Source organism: Misgurnus anguillicaudatus, chromosome 5 (assembly GCF_027580225.2).
Source record: "Misgurnus anguillicaudatus chromosome 5, ASM2758022v2, whole genome shotgun sequence".
Classification (NCBI taxonomy): Eukaryota; Metazoa; Chordata; class Actinopteri; order Cypriniformes; family Cobitidae; genus Misgurnus; species Misgurnus anguillicaudatus.
In genome coordinates this window covers 26,648,677-26,664,043 of record NC_073341.2, presented here as the reverse complement: position 1 = coordinate 26,664,043, position 15,367 = coordinate 26,648,677, and the positions used below count along the sequence as shown (strand labels likewise).

General features: G+C 35.6%; 1 protein-coding gene across 4 annotated transcripts in view; it reads left to right on the top strand.

The window, feature by feature from the left end:
• Positions 1 to 15,367, top strand: part of cpne5a (copine Va) — a 79,955-nt gene that overhangs the window by 35,055 nt on the left and 29,533 nt on the right. For 3 of the 4 annotated variants that reach the window (XM_073867856.1, XM_073867855.1, XM_073867857.1), the window contains one exon: positions 10,846 to 10,909. In XM_073867856.1, coding sequence (XP_073723957.1) covers positions 10,846 to 10,909 — 64 coding nt within the window. Of the gene's footprint in view, positions 1 to 10,840; positions 10,910 to 15,367 lie in introns of those variants that run through there. The other variant, XM_055168342.2, reaches the window with a different exon arrangement.

Below are 15,367 nucleotides of genomic sequence, written 5' to 3'. Positions count from 1 at the left end.
CTAGGCTTTAGATGTGCGATGTGCTACTCTTGTGGGACCATCACATGTGTTTCTTACTGCAGGCTGTTTGAGCTTTTTACTGAAGAAAAGGGGCTTTTGAATTTAAATAGTAACGAGACAGAAAAACTACACTATGGACTTTAAAGTGCAACAGCAGAAAGGGTTCAGCAATGTACTCCAAAAAAAAAAAAAAAAATGAAATAAATGAACAAATCAAACTGTAAAAATGTGGTGTGATGATGCTCAAACATTACTGTGGTAAGTGGGAGTAACATAAGGCTTTGATAAACCTACACTGTAAAAATGAGCAGTTGGTCTATTTTACCTGGTACACTCTTAAAATGGTTGTGTTAAACCAACACATTTTGTGTCACATCTATGTGTTATTATTGGAACAACACATTTTGTGTTGTTTTAACACATCTTGTGTTGTCCCTTTTATTTTTTTGAACAGAAAATCAACACAAAATGACACATAATGGGCCCTATTTTAACGATCTAAGCGCATGGTCTAAAGCGCATGCTGCACAGTCTAAAGGGGCATGTCCGAATCCACTTTTGCTAATCTAACGGCAAGAAAAATGGTTTGTGCGCCTAGTGCACAGTCTAAAAGGGTTGTTCCTATTGTCGTGATGAGTAATAGGTGTGTTTTGGGCAATAAACCAATGAGAGTTTTATCTCTCATCCCCTTTAAAGGCCAGTTGAGCTTGCGCCATGCCGATTCCCTATTTAGATGACGGACTTTGTAAACTAAAAAAAGTGGAGGAAGAAGACCTCCATTATTTTTTTTATAAAAACCTTTGGTTCTCTTTAAAAGTCGTTTTCTTTCAATCATGGAAGTAAAAATAGCAGGCTTTTAATTGCTGTATATGTATGGATAGCCTACATGATCAGTTTAATCTCTAAGAATTATTTACAAATATGCAAGAAAAGGTATATACTCTAAAACTACTTTATGTGTAACAAACAGGAGATAAAGAATTTACAAATGTGCGTAAAGCCAAAACGTTTCAGCACCGACAGCGGCGTGAGTGTTTGAAAGACATTACTTAAAAAGGTTCTCATCTCACCATATCCAGAGGTACAAAGTCATCATATACAATGAATCTGTGGGATAGCGTTAAAAACATTTAATTAAATGCAATATTTGCATTTGTTTAAAGCAAAACATTTAATAACTTACCAGGCTACAGGTGAAGCAGCTCTTTACGCCTTTTAACGTCTCGTAATCGGTCCTCATTTATATCCAAGAGACTCAATAATAATCTTTTAGATTTTAATCCTATAATTTTTCATATTTAAAAATGTTTGTGTGCTGCTGCGCATCCATGTGTGTAATGAGCAAACGCACGTTGTCGTACCGTTATAGACGCATATTACTAACACTCTTTTTAAATAATAAAAACAATATTGTGCCATTGACTTAAGACTTTAGACCAGGTTTTAATTGATCAGCGGTGTAGTCTATTTTAGTTGCCTCAAAATAGCAACGCGCCAACAATGTGCCTGAACACACCTTGTTTTCAGACCAGAGCAAACATAGGCGCAAAATTGGGTTCAAATGCATTTGCTATTTAAACAACGTGGCGCTGAATGTAAACATGAACTCTTGTGCTTTTGGGATGTACTGTTTTCTACAAAAAAATCTAATATGTAATGTAAAGAACATTGTATGAAAATATAACGTTAATATCTTTAATATTGACTGAGTGAGGTCATGTCACAGATAAAAAAATCAATGTGAAATCAAAGATTGAAATCAAACTTTGATGATCTTAATCTCATAACTATTGCAAAGTATGAGATTTTAGCCTGGATTTCACAGAAAGAATGATGTATGTTGCTTGTAAAATCATACATAAACAGTGCAGTCCTGTATTTCAGAGCGAAAACAGTGACCCAGAGCACGTCACATCTAATAAATCAGATTAAATTAAAGTCAGTGGTAATCCATCATCTTGGATGAGTTTAATTGGAATTCACAAATAGCACAGGAGTCTATGATCATCTAAGCCACTGCATATTATGCAAAACACACACTGAAGGTGTTTTTTTATAGGTGCTTTTCACAGAATGAAATTTTAAGCCATTCGGTCACATTTGGAGAGCTAAGGACAGGAAATGCATTTACCGTTTTATCTACGGAAGCACTCCTGGCTTGGGTCGCTTATGAAAGGAAATTGTTATCATAATGTATACATTGATTGCTCTCGGCTGAGTTCTTAGATTGCAGACAGACCATAAAAAATCCTCCAGCACTGGCAGCAAATTTTAGTTTATGGATATTCCCCCATTATTATTTTGACTTTAGTTGACTTATTCACCTATAGAGGTTGCCATCAAAGGCAAGTTGCCATCCCAGTGACCTTTCTTAGGTTGACACTCAGCGGAAAATTTTTTTTTTACCACTACTTAGAGACCCCTGACATCGCTACATAGGCACATTGTTAAAGCACAGTCCACAATAGACACCAGCATATGATTATAGACAGAGGAGGTAACAAAATTAGGCTATAGATATGAATGTCATCAGTCACAATGCAATGTCACATAGCTTCAAAAGGAAAATGCATTATGTCACATAAAACTTATAATGAGCGCTGGGAAAACACTCCAGAATCCCATCATCAAGAAAACACTGCAAACTTTAAAAAAATAATGTTATTGTTTTGATTATTTTGGTGAGGGGTAGTTATGATGTGTTAAAGCAATAATATAAAAAAATTGAATCTAATTTAGGGATAGGAGTATACATTTAGAATATACATTAAAAATGTGACAAATTGTCAAAAATGTATAAACCCGTTGGGTTGTAATTTAATCTATGCTTGGTTGTTTTAACCCATTGTTGGGTAAAATATAAACATTTCTGGAAAATGTTGAAAATAACTGTGTTCCACTTATAAACATTCACTTATTTTCTCTCTCCCAAGTTACCTGAAATAATGAATCTTAGCTGGCCTGAACTTGACTCCAATAGAAAATTCAAAGTTACGTGTTGAAAACTGGGCAAGTTTAGTTTGAAATTAACTAATATAGACGGTTTCATCGGACGCATGTGCAGTGATGCAATACGCGTCTGGTCCGAACTTTACTTCGGGTTTCAGTTTTTTTAATGCTCTGACTACACAACAAAAAATGATTTTCAAGAAAAAAAATCTTAGTATTTTTGTCTTGTTTTCAGTAAAAATATCTAAAAATTCTTAAATTAAAATGCTTTTTCTTGACGAGCAAAGTGACCCAAGAAAATAAGTTTTTAGACCAAAAATATCAAATTTAAGTGATTTTGTGAATAAAACAAGCAAAAAAATCTGCCAATGGGGTAAGCAAAAAAATCTTGAACATTTTTCTTAAAGGTACAGTGTGTAAATTTTAGCGGCATCTAGTGGTAAGGTTGCAAATTGCAACCAACGGCTTGTCCACAGCTGACCCCACGCTTTTGAAACGCATAGAGAAGCTACGGTAGATACCACAGGACAAACATGTCTACATCAAAGGCAACTTATTAAACAAAGTTTGTCCGTTAAGAGCTTCTGTAGAAACATGGTGACACAAAATGGTGGCTTCCATGTAAGGGGACCCGCAGTGTATGTAGATAAAAACTTATTATGCTAAGATAGTTAAAACATAATTGTTCATTATTTGAGGTCTTTATACACTCCTGATAATATAGTTATGTATATTATGTTGCATTTCTGTCAAGAGATTCTTCTAAAAGTTACACACTGCACCTTTAAACGCTAAATTCAAGAAAAATTAATTGCTTACCCCATTGGCAGATTTTTTTTTTGCTTGTTTTATGCAAAATCACTTAAACTTTTTGGTCTAAAAACTAGACTTATTTTCTTGGGTCGTTTTGCTCATCAAGAAAAAGCATCCTTATTTAAGAATTTTTAGATATTTTTACTGAAAACAAGACAAAAATACTGAGAAGATATTTTCTTGAAAATCATTTTTTGAACAAATACCTTGTCGAAAATAACAAATGTTTTAGTTTCCCAGGTAATCTACGTGTTGTTTATTTTGCTTGTTATATAAATAAGCTACGTTTAAAGTACTTTGTTGTTATTTATTCTAAGCAGACTTTACCGGAAGTTACGTGTTGACCACGAAAGCCGCCTGCTTATGTTGTTACTGCTGTAACCATCTATAGAAAATAATTCAAATATTACTTGAGAGAGAAAAACTGATTGAAAGTTAAAGTGGTTAAATAACAAAGCTACATCAATGTTTTAAAGTGTAATTTTCATACTTAACAGTTTCATTTGAAACCATCTTTTCTTCTTAGTTTCTTCAGATCTCAGCTAGAATAACATTTTACCATTTTACCATAGACATTCTCATCATTATGTTGAAGCTGTTGCCATACACCATGTGTTTTCACGAATAAGATTTAATTGCAGGCATGCATTCATTTTAAAACAATTAACAATAGTTCCTTTGAAGCTCATCTAACTGCAATTCCTCTTAAGTAGCTCTAGATGCAGAAAATGATTCCTCATTATGATAAAGTTACGGTTGCTTACCCTAGATGTATCATATTAATTATGAATTATGCTAGCACGACAAAGCTGAGTGTGTGTGTGCTGCTTTGATTTTCCTTTTCAATAATCTACTGATAAAGTTTTGGTCTGTTTGGCTTTATCAGTATATTATCTCTTGCTATTGTGCCTTACCGGATCCTATGAGTTTTGAGACCATTGCAACTCAAAACCCACAAGTGGTGGCAAAAGGCGCACCGATCTTAATTCAAATGCTGGCGTATTTGCGGATTATGAATGCTTGTCTAAGTATGAAAAGCAATTGGATTTAAGTTATAATCTTATTTCAACCCCTTAGGGAGTTCTGGAGCTTTATGTTATTCAGCCTGACTGTGATGCAGTCGGTGCAAAGAAGCAGCGAGCCGTCGCTTTCGCCCTCTGCAATCTGTTTGTTTTAGTTTCACCTGAAACATTTCTGGATAAACTCATTCCCTTAATCTCTTTGTTTGAAAGATGAATGTAAGTTTTCCTAACGGCCCAGTGGTCTGTGAATGTTCGGCTTATCACTTGCAAACAGAGTTGTTTATGTCTGTTCAGGCTGTTCCAGGATCAGCTGATTTACTTACCTTACACACACATACTCACTTGCATACCAAGAAACACATGAATATTTAATCTATCTTTCTCTATTTCTCATTCTGCTGTTGTTCCTCACATTTACTCTTCTAATCATGGCACACCGGAATCTCCTCTGTTCTGTTTTCCGTTGCCACCTGTCAACCTGCTGTCTATTTAAATACCAGCATAATTTTTCATCCTAATGATGAAATGTGCAAAAAACTCGCAGCGTTCCTCACTTCCTGCTGTTTTTAATGACAATTCTGGTTACCGGTAAGTCCTGTTATGCAAGATCATTTTGTTTGAACAATACAAGACTGATTCAGATTAATTTTTTAAAGGACACCATTTTTTTCAGTATCAACATTCTGCGACTCATTAGAGCTGAAGTGAAGAGAAATCTTCTTATTGTAAATCCCAGACTTTTGTCAACACTGTGATGAATAGTTTCTGATATACCGTGTAAAATTGCCTCACAAGCTGCAAGTGCGGAGCAATTTGTTAGGTTGACGAGTACCTCCATAAATCACCTCTTTTTCTCGGATGAATTGATCAAATCAGGCCTGCCCATGTGAAATGAGACGGCGTGCAGCCATGGATGCCATGATGATGAAGAAGAGGCTGCATTGAGCGCAGCGACGACACAAGATATTCAACATAATACTGCCTAACTCTTTCTCTCTGACCAACTTTCTTTCATCTTTGATCAGTATGTAAATATATTCCACCTGTTCCTTAAGGACGGGCTTTGTGTGCATACTTTGTTAAAGTACTGTTTGATCATAGTGAACTGGTTGGGCTGCGTGATGTTGACTTATAAGCCATTTGGCTTGAAAAGGTAGATTAGTTCCAGTTGCAAGGTTAGAGAGCTGATATCAGTCTTAAAGTTAAGTGCAATGGATGCCTTGATCTCCTTTGCCATGCGTATGTATACTGTAGATCCTTATTATTGCTTGTGTCAACATTATTGAGTTTTCCTTTGGCAGGTACAATGTTGTAAATGCTGATGAAATCTAATAATAGGCAAATGGTTACTGGTTTATTTCGAAGTTATACTGAATTTTCACATAAATTTCAGCATTATTTAAACATTAATGTGATGATAAGATATAATGCTGTTATGAATTAAACAAGCAGTCACACAAATATTGTACTAGGCAACAATGCACAATACGTATCAATTCATACGAAGTTAATTGTGCAAAATCGTATGATTCTTATGAAAACAACAACAACGAAACAGAACCCCTAACCTTGCACCTGACCTCAATGTCACAGGGGTCAAGGCAAATCGTACCTGTGAAGAACTGAGGTCGAATGAACCCATACGCAAACGATATTGGGGGAGTGAACATTGAACATTTATTACATGAAACAAAAGGCCACGAGGGGGCAAAACTACAAAAAACATGGTATACAAAACGCTGACACAACTTGAATAACAAGACTAAAAACTAAACTGAAGAAAAGCATGACATACAGCATAACATGACACGAATGATCACAATGAACCAGCACAAGACAAGAGACAAGAGGAGATTAAATAGGGAAACTTAACGAGGGCAACACAGGTGCGAGGGATGAAGTAATAATGAATAATTAACAGGGAGAACAAGGGGGGCGGGGACTAGAGAAGAGACACCAGAGGCACATGCCACAATAAACAAGGCATGAGCCTCCACATGACTGTCAGAACCCTGCCATCACTATAAAACATAAATATAAAACAAGATTCTCGTGGCAGAGTCCTGACAGTACCAAAGCTTACGATTGTGGTTGTATGAATTAATACAAATTAGCCAACTCGTAAAATATATGAATGCTCGTGAGATAGCGTTCATCATTTCATACCTATGCTGTTGTTTTTTATCTGAAATTTTTAGTTGATACAGTCTGAGGAAGAGCCTGCATGCTCAAAAAGTCACGTTATTTGAGAGTTCATGATTCATTTTTTTTAATACTTTTTGAGGTTCTGTGTGCCGACCTTGCTTTATATTTTTTGAAGCTCCAAATGATGTTTCCTTAAAGGGACACTCCACTTTTTTTGAAAATATGCTCATTTCCCAGCTCCCCTAGAGTTACTGTGGGTTTACACCAGATGCGAGTTCAATGATTTGCGCGAGTAGATTACATACAAAGTCAATGCAAAGACGCGATCAGATGCGTCCTTGCGTGGGGCGATGCGAATGACGGGCTATTCGCCTCAAACGCAAAAATTCGCATGACACGAAGTTAAATCCAGCGAGTAATCTAGAGCGAGCAACGCGGTGCGATTGCACGCTTCGCGTTTGGTGTAGACCCACAGTTAAACATTTGATTTTTACCGTTTTGGAATCCATTCTGCTGATCTCTGATTCTGGCGCTAGCACCTTTAGCATAGCTTAGCACAATTCATTGAATCTAATTAGACCATTAGCATCGCTCTGAAAAATAACCAAAGAGTTTCAATATTTTTCCTATTTAAACTTGACTCTTCTGTAGTTACATCGTGTACTAAGACAGATGGAAAATTAAAAGTTGCGATTTTCTAGGCAGATATGGGTATGAACAATACTTTCATTCTGGCGTAATAATCAAGGACTTTGCTGCTGTAACATGGCTGCAGGAGGCGCAATGATATTACACAGTGCCCGAAAATAGTCTCCTGCCATTGAAAGATATTAAGGGGACTATTTTCATCTGCTGCGCAATATCTTTGCGCGATGCTAATGGTCTAATCAGATTCAATGGATTATGCTAAGCTATGCTAAAAGTGGTACCGCCAGACCCGGAGATCGGCTGAATGTATTCCAAAACGATAAAATCAAATGTTTAACTCTAGGGGTGTATTTTGTCATAAAATTCACATCATGGCATCTGGGTTCTCTTGCTTTAACAATTCTTTTAGTTTTTGTGTGTGACCTATATATTTAGATGTCACTTTTGGGCGAACTTCTACACATTTTCATTTGCACTTGAACTTTTCTACATAAAGAGGAAGGTTATAATTTTCCTCAACTGAGAAACCTTTACTTTAACATCTGAGAAAGACTCATTTTCCAGTGTGGACCCTATGCATTTCAAATATGGCTTTCTTAGTTTAGATGAAAGGTAAATGGTGAGTTTGGATAATAAGATTGAAACAGCCTGGTAAAGGCACCAAGGGGTTCTGGTGTTGACCGGACTCTAATCAATTGGGAATGCAGAATGGAGGGATGTGAGCACCATTGATTTTGCTCCTCTGTAGAGCATGGCCAACACAGAGTGCGTAGAGTGTTAAAAGCCACTTTCCAAATAAACAAACTGGCACACCACTGGGGGTTGTAATAAGAAACTGAAATGCCATTTCAAACAATTTCATCATTCTAGACTTTCTGCTGCATTGTACGTACAGCAGCCTCTGAATGAATATGGGTTGAATGGCGTTTTTGCTACTGAGACAAATACAACTGCCTTACAATTGGCGGCCCATTGGTGTGTCTGCAACCGCAGTGCAAGATTTTTTAATAATGCTGTCATGACATGCATACTTTCTCAACTTTAGTGAAACTTTGGTTGTTCTCAGTTATTAATGCATTCGTGTATCTGACAGAGACCACCCCTGATAAAGCTCTAGATCTGGGACCTGTTCACAGCTGGCTGTGTTTCCACAGTTATACGGTTTCAAATGAAGTAATACTGTCTACAATTTTTACAAACTGCCTGGTTCTAAAGCTTTTATAACTTTTTAACTTCTATGTAATCTGTGATTTTATATTTTTTATCTTATTACATGTATAAACTAAACGTCTCCAAAAACACTAATTTGCTAGCCTTCTGGGTCTGACCCACAGAAAATGAGTTGGCTTCTGTCGCTTAACCCTGTTTACTTGTTATGGATTTACTGTATGTCCAAAAATTGAATCCAAGAATCTGTTCGGCTGTTAATCTTGCCACACAAGAAGATTTTGTTCAGGTATTTGGGGGCATTTTTGCCAACAGTGTGTTGGGAGAGGACAGAAAAGTACAGGGTGTAGAGAGGTGAATGGGGTCAGCAAAAGACCTAAAGTCTGGAAACGCACATCAAACTCAGGTTGCCGAATGCATGTTTGTACAACAATGTCAAAGCATTGCCCACTAAACTATGACACAATATTTATATTTTTGGTTCTTTATTTATGAAATACAGTCAGACAGAATAAAGTAGGTTTCATTTAAGTGTTGTCTAATAGCTTAGGGGTAAAGATAACATATATAACCAATGTATCCGATTTTGCTTCCTTAAACCCAGAAGGTTAATGCTGACATGGATTCCATTTCTTTGAATTATTATTGTCATTTGTCTATAAAATTTTGTCCTATAAATAATAATCTTTTTTCTCTTTCAATTTGCAACATTTGAATTTGGTTAACACTTTATGGTTTAAGAACTATGTTGAAGTTGTTGACCTATGGTTGACTTTGCAACCATCTCATGCAACCTGATCTCACGAACTTCCGTCTTATAGTCACAGAATATTTTGCTCCTTTATACGTGTCATTGTCACGAATCTCCGCATTTTTCCGTGTTCGTATCACAGACTTTTTTTCCGTGTCATTTGTTACTCAATTGGTTTTCCTATTTTTAAACCATTGTCACTTGGGTTTGGGGTTAGATTTGGGGTTTGGGTTAGGATGTCACTTAAACTACTGGTTTATACTTCTTATATTTCTGATTTTTAAACAATTGTTGTCTGGCGTTAGGGTTAGAGTTGGGTTTGGATGTCATTTTATGTAACACAAAGTAGTTCTTACCCCAAACCCAAGAGACAATGGTAAGAAAATGGGAAAGACAATTGAGTAACCAATAAGTGAAACTGACACGGAAAAGAAAGTCCGTGGTACGGACATGGAAAATGCGGAGCTCTGTGACAATGACACGGATAAATGAGCAAAATAGAAATTACAATGTTATTGCAGCTGGGTTGCCGGTAATTTACCGTAGATTTAAATTTATGTTCTTTACTGGCAAGAGTTTGTTCAAAGTTAAATAAATTTTAAATATTAACAAGACTTTATCATTACAGAATAAAACTATACAATAACAGTCTCATGCAAAGCATTCTGGAAACCAGAAATCATCATCAACCTTTTTCTGTTTTTTTGCTTCAGATTTTGTTTCCCAAAATGTTTTGTTTGATGCTGTTTTTTTTAGTTTTACTCTGTAAAGACAAAGACTTGTAAATGTTAAATGTTCATTTAACTTTGAACAAAATGTTGCCAGTAAATAACAGTAAGTTACCGGCAACTCAGCTGCAATTTTTACGGATTTTTTTTACAGTAACGCGGAAGTTTCGTGAGATCAGGCTGTCTTAAATCTTTGGGAATAAGGGATGTACAAGTTATTTTCCAGCTTCACATAGTCTTTGTGCGTGGACCAATGTCCATAAACAGTTTGATTTTTTGTGTTGAAAGCAAATTCCCACAGCCATGTTTCAACATCTAGTGAAAAACCTTTGCAGAAGATTTAAAGCTAATATCCTTCATAGTCTGCACTCTGTTCTGTATGTGTTTTAGGCAAAACACTGAGCTGAACTGTAGTATCCAGTTTTCATCAACCCAAATGCATAATTTTAAGCTCCTTATTAATGCACGTTTTTTGTAAACTCCCAGATTGCATTTTTTTTACTTCTTTTGTTGTATCAGCTTTAATTATAGGCGTGTTGTTGTTATGTTTTTTTATTTATTCCTCCCCTGCCCTAACATGGAGTATTAATGCACTATACGTGTGTGTGTGTTATTCTTGTAGTGGTATACCTGGGAAGAACTGTGGTAAAATTATTCTCACTGCGGAGGAACTAGGAAACTGTAGGGTAAGTAATTAGTTTTTATTTACTTCATGATTAGAAAGTCAATTCTTATACGAGAAAAGAATTGTAAATATGAAAAGTTCTGAAAAGTTATCTTCACAGACGGGGAAAAACTTCAATAACCATTTGAAAACCAAAGATATATTTTAAAACCTTCATTTCCATTTTGCTGACAGATATTGATATTCTATCCCCATTTGTCCAACCCTCCACCAGAGGAATTAATAGTGTAATAAGATGGTAGACAGGGCTACATTATGAGATGTATTTGTAGTGTGCAGTTAATAATGGTAATAGGAATTATTAACAGCCTTTTATAGGCATTTCTTTGCGCCATAAACTAAATGAAAACCAGACTCCATGCTGATTGAGCAGCAGTCGGGCTTAAAGACTTGACAAACATTGCAGCGTTATTGCCTGCTGGGTGCTGTGAGATATTTTTGAACATGTACAAAGTGTGTGTGTGTCTTCATTTGTTCTTATCAAGAGTACATGCTATTTGCATTTTGAAACCTAACTCTGAATCAAAGGGTTATGGATTCATCAACAAGGTTTTTCATAAGCATCCGATGCACATTTGTTGTGGCAAGTAATGTCACAATTACAAAAAGTAAAGAAAAGCTGAGATTTTTTTGGACTCAAACATGCCAGTGTCTCTGAAGTCCACTTCAAAGATTTGCTTGCTGAAGGATTAGTATAAATCCTGGGATGTCTTCAGAAAGCAGCAGGTTTTTGGACATGTTTCTTGTTAGAAGTCCTGCCTTGATCGTTTGTGTTAAGAACACCACAGTGGTCAAACTCATGTTATCCAGGATTTTATATTCTGATTATGCATTTTAAATGACTTCTGGCGTGTCAGTCTCGATTGCTGCTGGATACCAAAGGGTCCATGTAAGTCACAGCAAATAGCACTGGATGGATGTGATAAGAGGCTTCTTATAAATGCAAGAGATGGCTTGCAAAAATGGCAAGCATTAAAATGCAAATTAAGAGCACTGGAATAAACCTTATGTGGAAGTCTTCTGCACTTGTTCATGTTAGACCATGCAAGATTTAATTCATAGTTTAATGTTTTTATTTTAGTCACATTTAAAATTTGGTTCACATACACAAAAAAGGTTTATTTTCAGACAGACCAGACTGACTTTAAGCGATTTTAGTAAGTTAATGGGATGTTAGTTTAGTCACTGTGATAATCAGTAAATGACTCATCATAAAAATGTGATAATGTATGAATCTTATAATCGTGAATATTTGACAGATTAATTGAACTTGCTCATAAGAATCATTTATACGTACACTAAAAAAACAACTTTTAAATTTACTTAAAAATCCTTAATATGCACAAACTTTTTAAAGTAAAATTTACTGCTTTTTTAAGTACAACTTACCTACTAAAATGAAATAAAATCTACTTAATAATGCATGAAATCATATGTTAAATAATTAAGTAAATGTTACTTAATGTTACTACATAATTTTTTTTAGAAGTTAGATTTATTTTAATCGTTTAGGTAAAGTCTATTCGTTTTTTTTAATTGAAGCATTGCTGTCCTAAAAATATTAAATAAATCATATTTACTGTTTGTTATTTTCTTTATAGTTCAACAGACTTAGTTATTTTTAGTGTTATAAATGGCATTATAACCCAAAATTCATTACTGACTCTAAGTCAGTCATTGAATAAACTTGATTCTGAACAAAAACGCACACAAGCTGTGTTGTTGACATGCATTTTCAGCACTGTGGAGAGAAATGCAATATAATGCTCCGAACAGGGTTCATGTAAAGAAACACTGATCACCTGAACGGTGACTTCACAAAATTATTATTTACAACAAAACAACATCAATAATATAAGAGCTTAAACCTTTATGACATTTTATTAACAAATATTTATGTAGTTAAGGTTCTTATCAGTTCTTATTCTGTGATAAAGCTTAAAAAATAAAAATATTCAGGCGCAAATGATTGTGGGTATTCCTTAATTTAAGTTAATTTTACTTGAATTTTTTTAGTTTGATGAATTTAATATTCATAAGTTAAATTAACTAAGATTTTTTTTTACTTGAATCTGCTAAAGTTTTGATTAAAATGTACTTAATTATTTTAGGACTATGTGCAGTGACTATAAAACAGTTAAATTATACAAGAAAATATCTAATAAGACTTGCTATTCCCACACAGTTCATTTTCTACATGAAATAATTGTGTATTATCATAATTTTACTTAGGAAAATCTAGTTCTCAATAAATGTTAATATTATTATGTAGAAATTATGAGAGTTAATCTAATATATATTACTACACCAAAAAGTTTGTTTTTTTCAGTGATTATATTGGCACTTTTCCATTGCATAGTACCCCATGGTTTGGGTCAGGTCAGCTCACCTCACTTTGGCTTGGTTAGCTTTTCCATCGAGTTTGGTTATACTTCGGAGTGGGAGGGATTATAGGTGTGTCACTATATTTGCGCTGCCTACTGCTGTGACATCATATGAGAGCATCGTTGTACATTCCTATACATTCATTTATTTCTCAGTCCGCCACAAAATTAAAATTGACCACCACAAATAGATGTTTGCACATCGCGTTTATCACTACATCTGTCTCACAGTTTTTGTATAAACACTCGTGCCGTCAGTCGACTCGCTCTGCTGAGCCTCATTTAAGTTGCATTTAAGCAAATATACGGATGCGAATGTGCCGCCACAAAGTCTGGAAAAAAACTGTTATAGTGGTGGATGTTTTTCAGTTTGGGAACTTACAGCTAAGCACAGATGACAACAGGTTTACTCGAGACAGCGCAAGCTAGCATGAAGGTAAAGCTAATCTTTTACAATATAGCGATGATGACGCTGGTAGTGACGAATCTCTCAGACCAATCAGTGATCTACAGTGTTTTGTTTCACGTCACGTTTTGGAATCAGCTTGGGTCACTTGGAACCCCGACTGAGGTGGTACTAAAAAAAGTATTGGGTACTATGTACTGCACCCAAAAGTAAGCTGACCTGACCCAGACCAAACCGTGGGGTACTGTGAAATGCAAAAACGCCATATGTGACCCTCATGAGTACATGAGTATTATGTTACCCTGGACTACAAAACCAGCCATAAGGGTCAATTTTTTGAAATTGAGATTTTACATAATCTGAAAGAGGAATAAATACATTTCCATTGATGTATGTTGTTAGGATAGGACAATATTTGGAAGAAATACAACTATTTGAAAATCTGGAATCTGATGGTTCAGAAAATCTAAATATTGAGAAAATTGCCTTTTAAAGTTGTCCAAATGAAGTCCTTAGCATTGCATTCACTCACAAAAATAAAAGTTTCGATATATTTATGATAGGAAATTTGCAAAATAACTTCATGAAACAACAGGGTTTCTCTTTACTTCTCTCCAGAATATTGTTCAGGATGCCAGCCACCATTTTCTATCTGCCTTGTAAAATTTACACTGTCACCAGTGATAGTACTTATTAAAGCGCTGAAATAGCAGCACAGAGTAAATTACTGCCTTTCTGGATTGTAAATGGCTATGTTACATTGGCTAGAGGTTCAAACACACACAAACTCTCAAAGGATTGCTCATTTGAGCAGTGAATTGCACATACACGCTGGCTCACTCATGCTCATTTCAAATGCTCAAAAAGCTTTTTCCCTCTGTGAGGATAATACTGTATATGAGTACATCTGCTTGATAAATTTTTTGCATGGGTGAATACTGTACATCAAAAGATTTTACAAGATGTTACGAAAGGCTTGGTTTTGATCAGGTACATGCATAGAACAGCTATAAGGAGAAAAGCCAGCAGATTGTCAATATCATCAGAAGTCTGTTTCGTTTTAGGAATTGCTTACAATGACCAGACGAAACCGTCAAAGTCAAAATAATAACGTTGCAGGTCTAAAGACTGGTTTTGCTAAAGGCAGACAGCTTCAGCTTTGATGTGAATCATTATGACTGACTGTCATTTAAATGGTTTACTGTTGCTGAAGGAAATATTTAAGGGCCATGCCACTCATGTCCTGTCACTCCTAAATTTCTTAATTCGCAAAGGCAGGCTTCAAAACTAGCATGGGTCTTGTATGGCTTCTCTCTTCTTTAATTATTTTAACGTATTGTAAATTAATCTCGCCACTAAGTTTCTATTGATGGGATTATAATCATTATGAGTCCTGATTGTTCATACTCCAAGTCCTTCAAACATACGGTTTCAGCGTCAGTCCAGAAAAAAGTCGAGCAAATGTATTCTAATGAAAGCGGGCCATTTCACCATTAAATATGTGGTGAATGGTCTCAAGAGCAAGAGAAACCCACTGGCTATTGTCCCTTCATATTCATCAGTGGCCATATCATTAAAACTAATCACCTCCTCATACCACCGAGACCCCACATCATACCATTAACTCTAATGACTGTGGTCTCCATTGTGTTAATCACGCCCCTTAGCC